This window comes from Vulpes vulpes, chromosome 11, assembly GCF_048418805.1.
Source record: "Vulpes vulpes isolate BD-2025 chromosome 11, VulVul3, whole genome shotgun sequence".
Classification (NCBI taxonomy): domain Eukaryota; kingdom Metazoa; phylum Chordata; class Mammalia; order Carnivora; family Canidae; genus Vulpes; species Vulpes vulpes.
The window spans coordinates 19621858-19634408 of NC_132790.1; the positions used below are offsets into that span (position 1 = coordinate 19621858).

Sequence of the window (12551 nt, forward strand, 5' to 3'; positions counted from 1 at the left end):
CCCAGTGCCCACATATATGTTTTATATTGGTCTTGTTACTGCCAAAATATTTAAACAAGGAGGGCATTAGATTGAGATGGCTCTTGTGCCTTGGTTGCCTACTTAAGCAAACCAAAACTTAAGCTAGAGTCAATTACAAATGTGCTCATAACCAAGAAAATAAAATTTAAGAACAACCAATCACAAATGCCAATGAAACTGTCCCAAATAAGGCGACTACTTAAACTATAGCCAATCAAATAATGCCCTTACTTTGTTTTTAGAAGCTCATCAGCTTCTTTCAGTAGATCACACTTTACCACTCTCAGTTTGGTGCTGCCCAATTTAAATCAATGTTGCAAATAAACTCTTAAAAATTTTAATATGCCTCAGTTTAATTTTTAACAATACTAAAGGAAGGTATTCTACTCTCATTCCAAGGGAGTGCACAACTTTCAGAGCTCATTCACAGTTCTTCTGCCATCCAGAATCCACTTTCTAATATAATTTCTAGATGGGTCCCAAGTCCTCCTCTTAAGTGCTAGGTTACATAGAACTTTATTTCTACAGATGCTGTGACTTTCTTAGGTTCTAGTTTATTCCCTCTTTCTTGTAGTATGGAGTCACTTCTGTAGCTGAGCTCTAAAGATTCTCTCCCTTTGGTGTAAATCCAGGATGTACCTTACAGCCCCTCCTTCATATTGCCTCAATATTTTTGAACTTCTGAGGTCCTGACTTCCTGGTTCCATCTCTTACTATTCATGTGACCTGGAACAAGTTACTTAAATCTCCTTATGCTTCAGTTTTCTTAGGTATTAAGTGGGGTTAATAGTAATACTAACTCACAGGGTTCTTTTGAAGAGTGAATTAAAATCTACAAATATTTTAAAACAGTGCCCACATTATCAATGTATAGTAAATACTCAGTTGGGTTATACATTATTGTTACTCCTCCACTGTAATTCATTTCCTCAAAATAGAGTCACAATCTAGTTCACAAACCAACTCTCACTATAGGGCAACCTAGACTCTCTTCATATATTTGGTTTTGATCTATATTTTTCAGGGACTAGTATCACTTTTACAAGTATTTATCAGTATAGGCTTCTCCAAGGGCCATAACAGACTCTTATCCTACCCCCAAATGAAGCAGTTTACTTTTTGTTCACTTTTGTCTTAGCTCATTTCCATATTACAGAAGAAAGTGATGGCTTCAGTTCAGTGATGAATTACATGTATTCCATACATTCTGTCAATATAAACCCACCAAGAGAAAAGCTGGGTTCTTGCTGTTGCCTCCTGAAGATCCTCTGTTCTCTCTCCTAAAAAGCAGTGGGTAAGACTGACACCATGGAGCAGAGCAACCAGAGTGGAAGGGTAAGTGAGTTTGTGTTGCTGGGCTTCCCAGCTCCTGCACCACTGCGGGCACTTTTATTTGCCCTTTCTCTACTAGCCTATGTGTTGGTGCTGACTGAAAATGCCCTCATCATTATGGCAATTAGGAGCCACCCCACCCTTCACAAACCCATGTACTTTTTTCTGGCGAATATGTCCTTCTTGGAGATATGGTATGTTACTGTCACTATTCCGAAGATGTTAGCTGGCTTTGTTGGGTCAGAACAGAGCCATGGACAGCTAATCTCCTTTGAGGGCTGCATGACACAGCTCTACTTTTTCCTGGGACTGGGCTGCACTGAGTGTGTCCTTCTTGCTGTTATGGCCTATGATCGTTATGTGGCCATCTGTCATCCTCTCCGCTATGGTGTCATTGTCAGTGGCCGGCTGTGTGTGCAGCTAGCAACTGGCTCCTGGACTGGAGGCTTTGGCATCTCCATGGTCAAAGTTTTTCTCATTTCTCGCCTCTCCTACTGTGGACCCAACATCATCAACCACTTTTTCTGTGATGTCTCCCCATTGCTCAATCTTTCATGCACTGACATGTCAACAGCAGAGCTTACAGACTTTGTTCTGGCCATTTTTATCCTGCTGGGGCCACTCTCTGTCACTGGGGCCTCCTACATGGCCATCACTGGTGCTGTAGTGCGCATTCCTTCAGCTGCTGGGCGCCATAAAGCCTTTTCCACCTGTGCCTCTCACCTTACTGTTGTGATCATCTTCTATGCAGCCAGTATCTTCATCTACGCCCGGCCAAAGGCACTCTCAGCTTTTGACACCAACAAGCTAGTTTCTGTACTCTATGCTGTCATTGTACCATTGCTTAACCCTATCATTTACTGTTTGCGCAATCAAGAGGTGAAGAGAGCCCTACGCCGCACTCTGCACCTCTACCAGGGCCAGGATACTAAGCACAGGAAAGCTAGTAGAGGTGGATAGAAAATGCTCTTAAACTTGGAATCTATATCTTCTATGAAGTCCAGAGAAGCTCTTATGGCCTAAATTAGAGACTAGGGTTCAAAAACACCATCAAGGAACTAATCCAAGAGGAGGAAGAAGAGGGATGGATTGCAAGCTGGCACCAGGATTTCTGCAGGACAACACTGTAAATACATGCTAGAAATTCCCATGTTATCTGCTTTATTGTAATTTACATAGAACAGGTTCATGAATAATGCATCCTGGTGGGGTAGAAAGGATTGAATCTGAGGAGAAGACTGATTGCCCTTCAATATTTAAATAAGCAAACAAATGCAGAACTCGTATCTCTCTAAATGACCTTTCCTGGATTTGCTCTTTGCTTTAATTCTGAGGCTGAAAGTGTAGAAAGGGAAAGCAGAAGGAGGAAGCCATTCAAGGAACCAAAGGCTTCCTTATGGAATAGTATTAGGAGACTTCTGGTAATATTTCTTTTAGCCACAAGCCACTGACTGTAGCCTATGAAGTAGCAGACACCCAGGTGATTATTCTATTATGAATTACAAAGGCAAACATATAGGAAACAGAATTTTTGTGTTGGAAACATATCACCTCTTTGACTACAGGGATTTCTAGCTTCATTTCCTGATTTACCTAGGTCAGTGCCCACATGGAGCTAGTGACTGAGTGCAGTTATTTATTCAATCTTCTGTCTCCATAATTAGGGAATTATTATACTATAAACTTATAGTTTATACATTAAATGAAATAATATGTAGGTATTAAAATAACATGATCTACACAGCACTAGTGACAGAAAAATATTACATGAAAATATCAGGTTAAAAAAAAGAAAAAAAAAGAAAATATCAGGTTATATAACAGCAAAAAAAGTACCAGGCTTACAAATGGATAAGGAAGATATGATATAGATTTATATACACATACACACTGAAATATCAGTCTTTTAAAAGGATGAAATGTACCATTTGCAACAATATGGATGGACCTAGTGGCATTAGACTAAGTGAAATAAATCAGATCAAGACAAATACCATATGATTTCATTCATATATGGAACCTAAAAAAACCCACAAACGAATAAACAAACAAAAAGTAAAATTATAAGTACAGAGAACTAACTGATGGTTGCCATAGGGAGGGTGGGTACAGGATGGGCAAAATGGGTGAAGAGGAGTGGGAGATATAGGCTTTCAGTTATGGAATGAACAAGTCACAGGAATAAAAAGCAGAGCATTGGGAATACAGTCAATGATACTGTAATAGTAATGTAGTAAAACTGATGGTAGCTGCACTTGAGAATGTAGCATAACATATAGAGAAGTCAATTTATTATGTTGTCATCAGAAATTAATATACCTTTGTATGTCAAATGTACTCAAGTTTTAAAAATAATTTTAAAAAAGATTGTGACAGCCCAGCATAAAACTAAGCATAGGCTTTTAAAAAAAATTTTTTTAAGTAGGCTCCATGCCCAGCATCACCTGGCTTAAACTAATAACCCTGAGATCAAGACCTGAGCTTAAGTCAAGAATTGGACACATAACCAACTGAGCCACCCAGGTGCCCCATGCATGTGCATTTCTGAGCAAAGAATACTGTGAAACAGCACAGATATTATACCTGTGAAGCAGATCCTGGATCTACCTGCAGAAACACATCTAAAATCTGTTCATCTCAAAAAAAAAAAAAAAAAAGAAGAAGAAGAAGAAGAAAAAGTATCAGTTTTATTTATTTGTTTGTTTAAATTAGACTAGAAGGAAATTAACTGAAATGTTAGCTGTAACTATGCAATGTAGCCCTTACTCTTACAAATTGCATTCTGTGGAAAAGGTGTTGTTACCAATATTTATTTAAATAAGCATTTATTACCTAATAAAATGTACAACTTTGTTCATCTGGACAGAGGTGACAGGGTTATCTCAATATGATTTTTAGAAATTTAGCTCCCAAGACCAGAACCCTGAGGACAACAGCCTTCAAGAAGCTTTCCTCTCCAGATGTGGGAGTCTTCTGTTGTTGCAGCCTGTCTTTCCATAATTTTCTGCTGCTTAATAAAGTATGAAAGGCTACTAGCAAGGAAATAAAGCATTATTTGCTAGATGCTACTTATTAAAAATTCTAATATAACATTCATATCTTTTGTGCCAAACAATTACATAACCTTATAAGTATTTTTATTATAACTTATTTTTATATTGTATTATGCTATTGTAATTTATATTTTAATTTACATTTATAATGACTAGATATAAGTTCATCAAAAGCTTATCTCCCAACTATGTCCATAGAACAAATTTCTGAAATGGGGTTACAGTTGTGATTGGAGTGCCATCCTCTGGGCATCACTGTCTAGCTCCTTATAGGTTAACTGGTTAGTAGGAAGTAAAAAGATGATGTTGATTTTCTTCATTGTGCTCTTTTTATTTTCCAAGCTTTTCACAGTAAAATGCATTATTTTTTGAGTTTAAAAAAAAAAACACCTCTAATTCTGATTTCAAAATTTAAAACCAATTATTTTAGGTATAGGAAAAGTGTTTAGCAGTTTCCTGCATATATTCATTTTTCTATAACAATGAATGAAAAGATATTTAAGTCCATGTGAATTATGGCAATATCAAAACTTCTCTTGACTTGGACTGTATTTTCATAATTAAATGATCCTCATAGTTCATTTTGAATTTGATGTCATAAAACCTAAGATTGTTCACATAAACTATTAATTGTCAGATGAAGTATTCCTCATCCTCCATTGATTAATTAATTCTGCCCCAAACCTAAAGAGAGTACTTTATATTATCCTTGTTACATTTGATCATGTTTGTTTCAGACCATGTTTATAGTCTGCCATTCTTTGAAAATACTACATAGATAATGTGACTATTTGATAATTTCCTTTTTAAAGGACAGTGTCTGGGAGAGTCTCTAATCTCCTTGATCATTATAGGAGGTAAGAGTACTGATCCAGACTGGGTCTTTCAGGTAGGAGAGATAGAGTGGCCAGAGGTAACTCATATCTACAGAACAAATGAGGACCAACATAGAGGGCCTCTATGCTCAAAAATATCTACTGGTTCCCGTCACTTTTGATAAACTTGTTTTGTCTGCCTTTCAAGTTCTTCACAGTGTGGTCTGTTTTCTTTTTGGTCTTCTTCCTCCCTTTTGGTCTTTAATTTCTTGCCTATTACAACATCGTGCAGATGAATTTTAGATTGATTTTTTTACTTGAACGTTATAATCCAATCTTTTTATAATTTGCTAACATTTCACATTGAACAGAGTCAGAAAATATCCAAGAAGCTTTCTGGAAAAGAACATTTTAGAAATAACAGCTCTTCTATAGCACTGAAAACTCTGTTTTCCTTAAAAAGCCCTATAGTTATGAAATATAAGTAAAGACTAAGAAACTATCAGAAGGTATTTAAGAGACAAAATACCTAAATGGAATGTGATATTTTAGTTTGAATCCAGTGACATAAAATGAATAAGGAAAAAGATGTAAAATCTGAATAAAACCTGGAGTTTAGATAACAATAATATACCAGTTTGGGTTTCTTACGTTTGAAAGTGTACAAGGCAATGTATTGTAATAATAATAGGGGAGACTGAGACTGAGGGAGGAGAATATGAGAACTTTCTTTACTATCATTAAATTTTTTCTGTAATACTAATATCCCAAAATAAAATTTTACTTAAATGAGAAATAAATTATTAGTCTTTTTATACCAAATAATTTAATAGACCTTGATTGATTTCAATGACTTAATACTAAAAGTAAGTTGTACCTTTTTTCTCATGTCAATACATACAGCGAACATTTGGCTTTGATGCTGAAAACCTTTTTTTTTTAATTTTCCTGGATTTTTAATTCTCATGAAATTCAAATTGATGCTGTTTTATTTTGCTGATTAATAAGAGAAAGAGTATATTTGATAAATAGTTCTTGCTTTACATTTAGTAACTAATAAAACTACCAGTTCTTTCAGATAACACCATTTGCTGCCTATTTGCATGCAGACCGGACAGTTTCATGCACTGCAGAAAAGAGAATGCTTATATAGCATAGGTGTTTTCATTTTCTTTTAGAGTCATTCCTCAGAGGATAATTACCCTCCCTGATTTTCATGTTCCATAGTCTCATTTCATGAGGACCCAGTGGTCCCAGCCTTCCCAGAATTAGTGCCAACTCACCATATGCCTTTAGACAAAGAATATGAGACAGTGGGGAAAGAGCTCGATCCATCCTTCTCCATCAAATTCCAATTTAGATACTTTCTAGGATCTAAAGTTTCTGTAGGATGTCTCATTTTTTTTAGGCCTCTGCTTCACTCCCTTTGTCCACCTTTGGTTACTCACAGAGACACAAGTATATTTCCTGGGCTTTTCATTCTAACGAAATTTCTAGGACTTGATTCTTAATTTTATGGTTACTGACAACAATTAATAGCAGAGACTATGGGCTAACTCCTCTGTGAATAACTTGACAGACAGGAGTTGTCATTTGACACTGCTCTTAGCACACAGCACGTGCTTCACAAACGTTCATCAAATGACTGCTTCCTGGAGTCCAAGGTTGCTGTGTGTGACCTAGTCACTGCAGAGGCCTCATTATCCCATTGTTTCATTTCTCTCTATATTCTTTCCTGTGCTAGTGTCTCTACACTGAAGGGCCTCTCTCCGCATTTCTTCTGATCAAATCATGGCTGTGATTCACATTCCAACACAGGTAATATTTTACATTTGTGTAGTTATCACAAAGCTGTTTTAGAATTGTTTTCATATACATATCACTTTTGAAACTAACATTAATGATATGATATTAACAAGTGAATTATTGTTATCCCATTTTATGGGTGAATAAACTGAGGAATAAAAACAATTTTATAAGGTCAAAGGTCTTAAAAATGGTAGAACCTGGATTAGGAACCAGATCTTCTTCCTGCTGAACCAGAAATATTTCCCCATCACACTACTTTCACACTATCTTCCTGTATGAGTCTGGAATGACACTTCTTGATGAATCTTTTTCTAAATTTCTAAGTGAGAAAGCATTACCCCCTCACTGGAGTTCCTAGAGTGCTTTGTACCTCTCTTTTGGTACACGTCACATTCTAAGCTCATTATAGTGTATATCTATTATTTTATTTAGAACACTACAAGTTCCTGAAGGGCAGAAACCATGACTTATGTATTTTTATTCCAAAGAATATATATCACAGCATACTACCCATAATAAGGGCTCAATAAAAGCTGGTTGTGACTTTGTGAATAAGCAAATGAACGTATTGGTTACCTTATTAACCCACTTAATTTTCTTATCCTGGTTTTTGAATAACTTGATGTCGCATCACATGCATATAGTACTAAGAGAAAAGGACACATCCTACTCACAGATATAAATAAACTTGGTCCAGTTATAAACAGAAACTGGTAGGTAAGTGGAGATTCAGCTTCCCTGCCCAAAGGGAAAGACTTCCCTGCATAGTCTTAGCAGTGCATACAGAGTTTCCCCAGAGCCAGGAGAGACTTTCAAGTGAGCCTCCTGGGAAAAAAACATGGGCAAGAGGTAGGGAAGTGTTAGATATATTCTCCTGCCTCAGCTCCAGTCTTGTCTTAATGCTGCAATACCTTTCAAGCAGTCTAAACAGAGACAGGATGTGGATCTCTAGCAAGTATAAAAATATGCAACCCAGTCTGCTTTTCTATGATTAGTGCAAATATCTGCAGAATCCTCACTCTTAAAGAGAGGGCAGTTGTACCATGGTGAGTGGCTGAAAGTTCCAGATGACATTGATTGATATGATCTTGATTCAAGAAATCTCCTTGAAGAGGAAGATGAAGAGGGATGTAGGGGAAGTGGCTACAAGTGCCATGATTGGACAAGAGAAAGGGTCCTGTGGAGAATGAATGGGAAAATGAAAATTCACTACTTCTTTACTCAACATTGAGGAAATGTGGGCAGCTGTAGGATCTTTCAGGTGTTGGATCATACCCAAAAGATATGCTTCTTATTCCAGAAGAAGTCTGTTGGTGTCCATGTTGTCTCTTGAAAATAAGAACATGCAAGACTGGAAAAACAGTTCTATAGTACAAATGAAAGGATTTCTTTCCTCAGATATCATAGAAGAGACCTCAGAGCTTAATGCTTTCAGTTCTGAAGACAAGGAAAATAGTAAGAGAGAATTTTTCATTTCTCCATGAAACAAAATAAATCTACTAAGAGGTACATCCATGGCAAAAGAGTGGAGGAAAATATGAAATAACAAGGGTATGCTTGATTATATAAAAGCAATGTGCTAGAGAGAGGATAAGAAAGAAGTATGAGTGATTTGTAACTCAGAACTCTTCAAATATGTTATAGCCCTTTTCAAAAATTTGGCCCTAGAATATAACAGAAAAAAGATGACTAAAGAAGAGAGATGGATGTCTATGTGTTTATATTGATACATGTAAGTAGCATGTGTGCTTCTAGTGTGACATAGTTAACACTTATAGGGAAAAACCATGGACCAATTCCTGTGTTAAGTGCTTTCTGTGCATTATCGCATTTATTTTCACAGCAAACCAGAAAGGTAGGCATTATTAACATTATTCTATCCAATGAATAGAATACAGCAATGGATCTTTAAGCCTACAATTGTTGGATATTTTGTTCAGGATGACACATCTAGAAGCCTTGTTTGACTCTAAAGTCAATGCTCTTAACTAGTAGGCAAGGGTGAACGTGTGGGAAATTCTGTGGCTGATGGTGAGAATGTGGAATGTTACACATGCCCTGATGGAAAGTCTCTACATTCTTCCCACTGAGACTAGAACATGGAAAAGTTCACTATCTTCTGCTCCCAGGATCAGTTGCTTTTACCAAGGAAAAGAATTAGGTCAAAGGCATTGAAAACTGTGGCCAGAAATCACTTACTAATGAACTACTTTGGGGTGAAAGTGCTTGTTGGAGGTCTGGAGGTAAGGTACAATCTCTTTCCACCCAGCAAGCAGTGCTGAGCTCTGCTGATGTATGCTGCTATAGAAAGAAGGTAGTGGTGTCAATATTATGTATTTCAGAGCCTCATCTTTCCGTCCCTTGCTATGAACCATGACCAGAAGATCTCTAGTCCAATGAGTCCCTCATCAGCCTCTCACCCTCTGTTTCATGTGAAGAGTATGATGCACAAACTTTTTGGCAGAAAGAGTGAGCAATGTTCTAAAGGCAGAACCTGATCTCAGTCTTTATGGATGAGTACAATATTATAGAGAGACACATTCATTCATGTGTTTCCAAAAGATATCCTGTGACCACAGGATAAAATAGTTGGGCTACCTCACAAATATTCTTTCTTCCAGCATTATAAGATCTGCCTGTCCTTATGCTATATGCCCTAATGTCCTTATCCACATGCCCTCTTGCCTCTCTTCTCCTTACTCCTCTAGGAGAACCTGAGACACTGGCTGATATTTACAGACCCGACCTACCAAGTAACCAGAAACCAGGAATACACTGTTTTGAGACCCTGTGGATATGTTTGCTGTGGTAGTGCCCTGGATATGCAAGCTGAAGCTGTGTCCAAAGATGTATAGCCTGATAGATAGATGCTCTGTCAGGAAAGTACCCTGAATTCACATTCCTCTGCCCCTGATCTATTTCCTGTGGATCCCAAAGCTCCATGGGATTCATTAATTCACTTGTTAATCCATATTAATTCCCCCCCCCAATTTTATTGAGATATAAGGGCATATAACATGTGTAAGTTTAAGATGTACAATGTGAGGATCTGATGTATATATATTGTGAAATTATTATCATAATAAGGTTAGGTTTTAACTCCATCACATCACATAATTATCACTTTCTGTGCGTGGTGAGAACACTTAAGATATACTCTCAGTAACTGTCAAGTATATGATACAGTATTGTTAACTATAGTCATCTTGCTGCACATCAGATCCCCAAAGCTTACTCATCTTACAACTGGAAATTTACACCCTTTTGCCAATATCTCCCTGAGTTTTGGAAAATTGCAGTGTAATGGAGAGTAATCTCAACATGTGAAGGGGTTGTGCGCTGGGAGCAAATGCTTTTGAAGCATTTGACTGAGTTTTGGTGAGATGTCTCCTAAGTGGAATTTTGAATCTTCAATCAGCCAATAAATACTGGAAGATAGGAAGAAGGAAGAATGTAAGCAAAGCGTGAGAGTGATTAGTGTGTTTGGGAAGGAAAAACTAGCTGAATATGTCTGGATCATGGAAACCATTTAGAGGATCATGAGAGATGAGGCTGAAGAAATACATTGCTGGATCAATATATGAAGTGCCTCCTATGTATGATATCGAAAATATTTCCATTTTTATCTGAAAACAACTGGAGTGTCAGTAAGGAACTTGCCAAGAATTACTACTTTTTATTTCCACAAATAAAGTCTGAGGAAACTGGGCTTATCAAAGGGCTACAGCCAATGCATCATCCAAATATTAAACTTTGAAACTTCTTCTGATATGATGTTATCCTTCACATTTCCTTTAGGAAGGAAAGAAATCTTCTGCAGTGAGTTCCTAATTAAACAGAGATCTGGCACCAGCAAGGGAGAGACTATCTATCTTCGTTGACAAAGGACCTGGGAATGACATGAATAGTGACATTCAAATATTTCATCAGGTGAGTGAGAATTAGGGATGGGAAGTTTTTTTTTTTTTTAATTTAAAGTTTAAGTAGTTAACATACAGGGCAATATTGGTTTCTGGGAGTGCATTTTGATTCTGGGAGACTTTCATTAAAAAAACAGACACAAAAAGAACATCAAAAAAATGGATGGAAATGTAAGCTTTCACATTTAAAGATTACTTTGTATTAACAGAAGTTTTTTTTATGAATCATTTCCAGTAAAGTCTGATTTACTAACTTCTTTTGGTCTCTTGTCTGATAGCATAATCATCTTCATTATTTGTAGTGTTGTTATATAAGACTTCAGTACGTCTCAGTGCTTTTAGCCATGCTGGAGAAAAACATCACTCTGGTCAGTGAGTTCATCCTGGTGGGCTTCCCCACTGCCCCGTGGATACAAGTCCTGCTCTTCTTCCTTTTCCTTGTGGTCTACTTGCTGGTGATAGTAGAGAATCTTATCATCATGCTCACTGTTTGGATCACTGCCTCCCTCCATAAACCCATGTACTATTTCCTGAGTAGCTTGTCTTTTCTGGAGGTCTGGTATGTTTCCGTCACAGTTCCCAAGATGCTGGATGGATTCCTTCTGCAGAGACGACACATCTCCTTCACAGGTTGCATGACCCAGCTCTACTTCTTTATCTCATTAGCCTGCACAGAGTGTGTGCTTCTGGCAGCCATGGCCTATGACCGCTATGTGGCCATCTGCCACCCTCTCCAATACCCAATCATTATGACCACAGGCTATTGTGTACAGCTGGTGGCTTTCTCCTATGTGAGTGGTTTCATGGTCTCTGTCATCAAGGTTTATTTCATTTCACATGTTGCCTTTTGTGGTTCCAATGTCATGAACCACTTTTTCTGTGATATCTCCCCAATTCTCAAGCTGGCTTGCAAAGACATGTCTACAGCTGAGTTAGTGGACTTTGCTTTGGCTATCATCATTCTTGTCTTGCCACTCATCACCACTATCCTTTCCTATGTCTACATTGTCTCCACCATTCTGCGGATACCTTCCACCCAAGGAAGGAAGAAAGCCTTCTCTACCTGTGCATCACACCTCACTGTAGTCATAATTTATTATACAGCCATGATTTTTATGTATGTTCGGCCCAGAGCTATTGCATCATTTAATTCCAACAAACTAATCTCAGCTGTGTATGCAGTGCTCACACCAATGCTAAATCCTTTCATCTACTGCCTTAGGAACCAGGAAGTTAAAAATGCTATCAAAAAGACTATGGGGGTTGGACAGTGCCTCCTGCTTCGCTAAGCCTTGCCTCCTTGAGGAGGAGACAGTGTCTTGGCAAAGATATCATTCCTGTGACACTTCATGGTTCTGCTTATAAGTTTTATTCTACAAATCTACATTCTTAAAGAAATCATAGCATTGGAAGAGAGGGAAAAAATTAAAACTAGAAACAGGCCACATTATGTATTTCTTTAATCTTGAATTAATTTTAATACATACTGTATATATTTAAAAATTACTTTGACATGACAGAGTAATAAAAATAAATATTTGACATATATAACTTGGTGTTATTAGCACTTTACACAGAATAAACTATTTTATTATCGTAAC

The 12551-nt window shown here is 37.3% G+C and overlaps 2 protein-coding genes across 2 annotated transcripts; both read left to right on the forward strand.

Annotated features, from left to right (window-relative positions):
• Positions 1-1329: 1329 nt before the first annotated feature.
• Positions 1330-2313, forward strand: LOC112910862 (olfactory receptor 226). The gene has a single exon (XM_025987176.1). The coding sequence runs from the start codon at positions 1330-1332 to the stop codon at positions 2311-2313; it is 984 nt and encodes a 327-aa protein (XP_025842961.1).
• Positions 2314-11294: 8981 nt separating this feature from the next.
• LOC112910900 (olfactory receptor 6B9-like) lies at positions 11295-12239 on the forward strand. The gene has a single exon (XM_025987218.1). The coding sequence runs from the start codon at positions 11295-11297 to the stop codon at positions 12237-12239; it is 945 nt and encodes a 314-aa protein (XP_025843003.1).
• Positions 12240-12551: the final 312 nt, after the last annotated feature.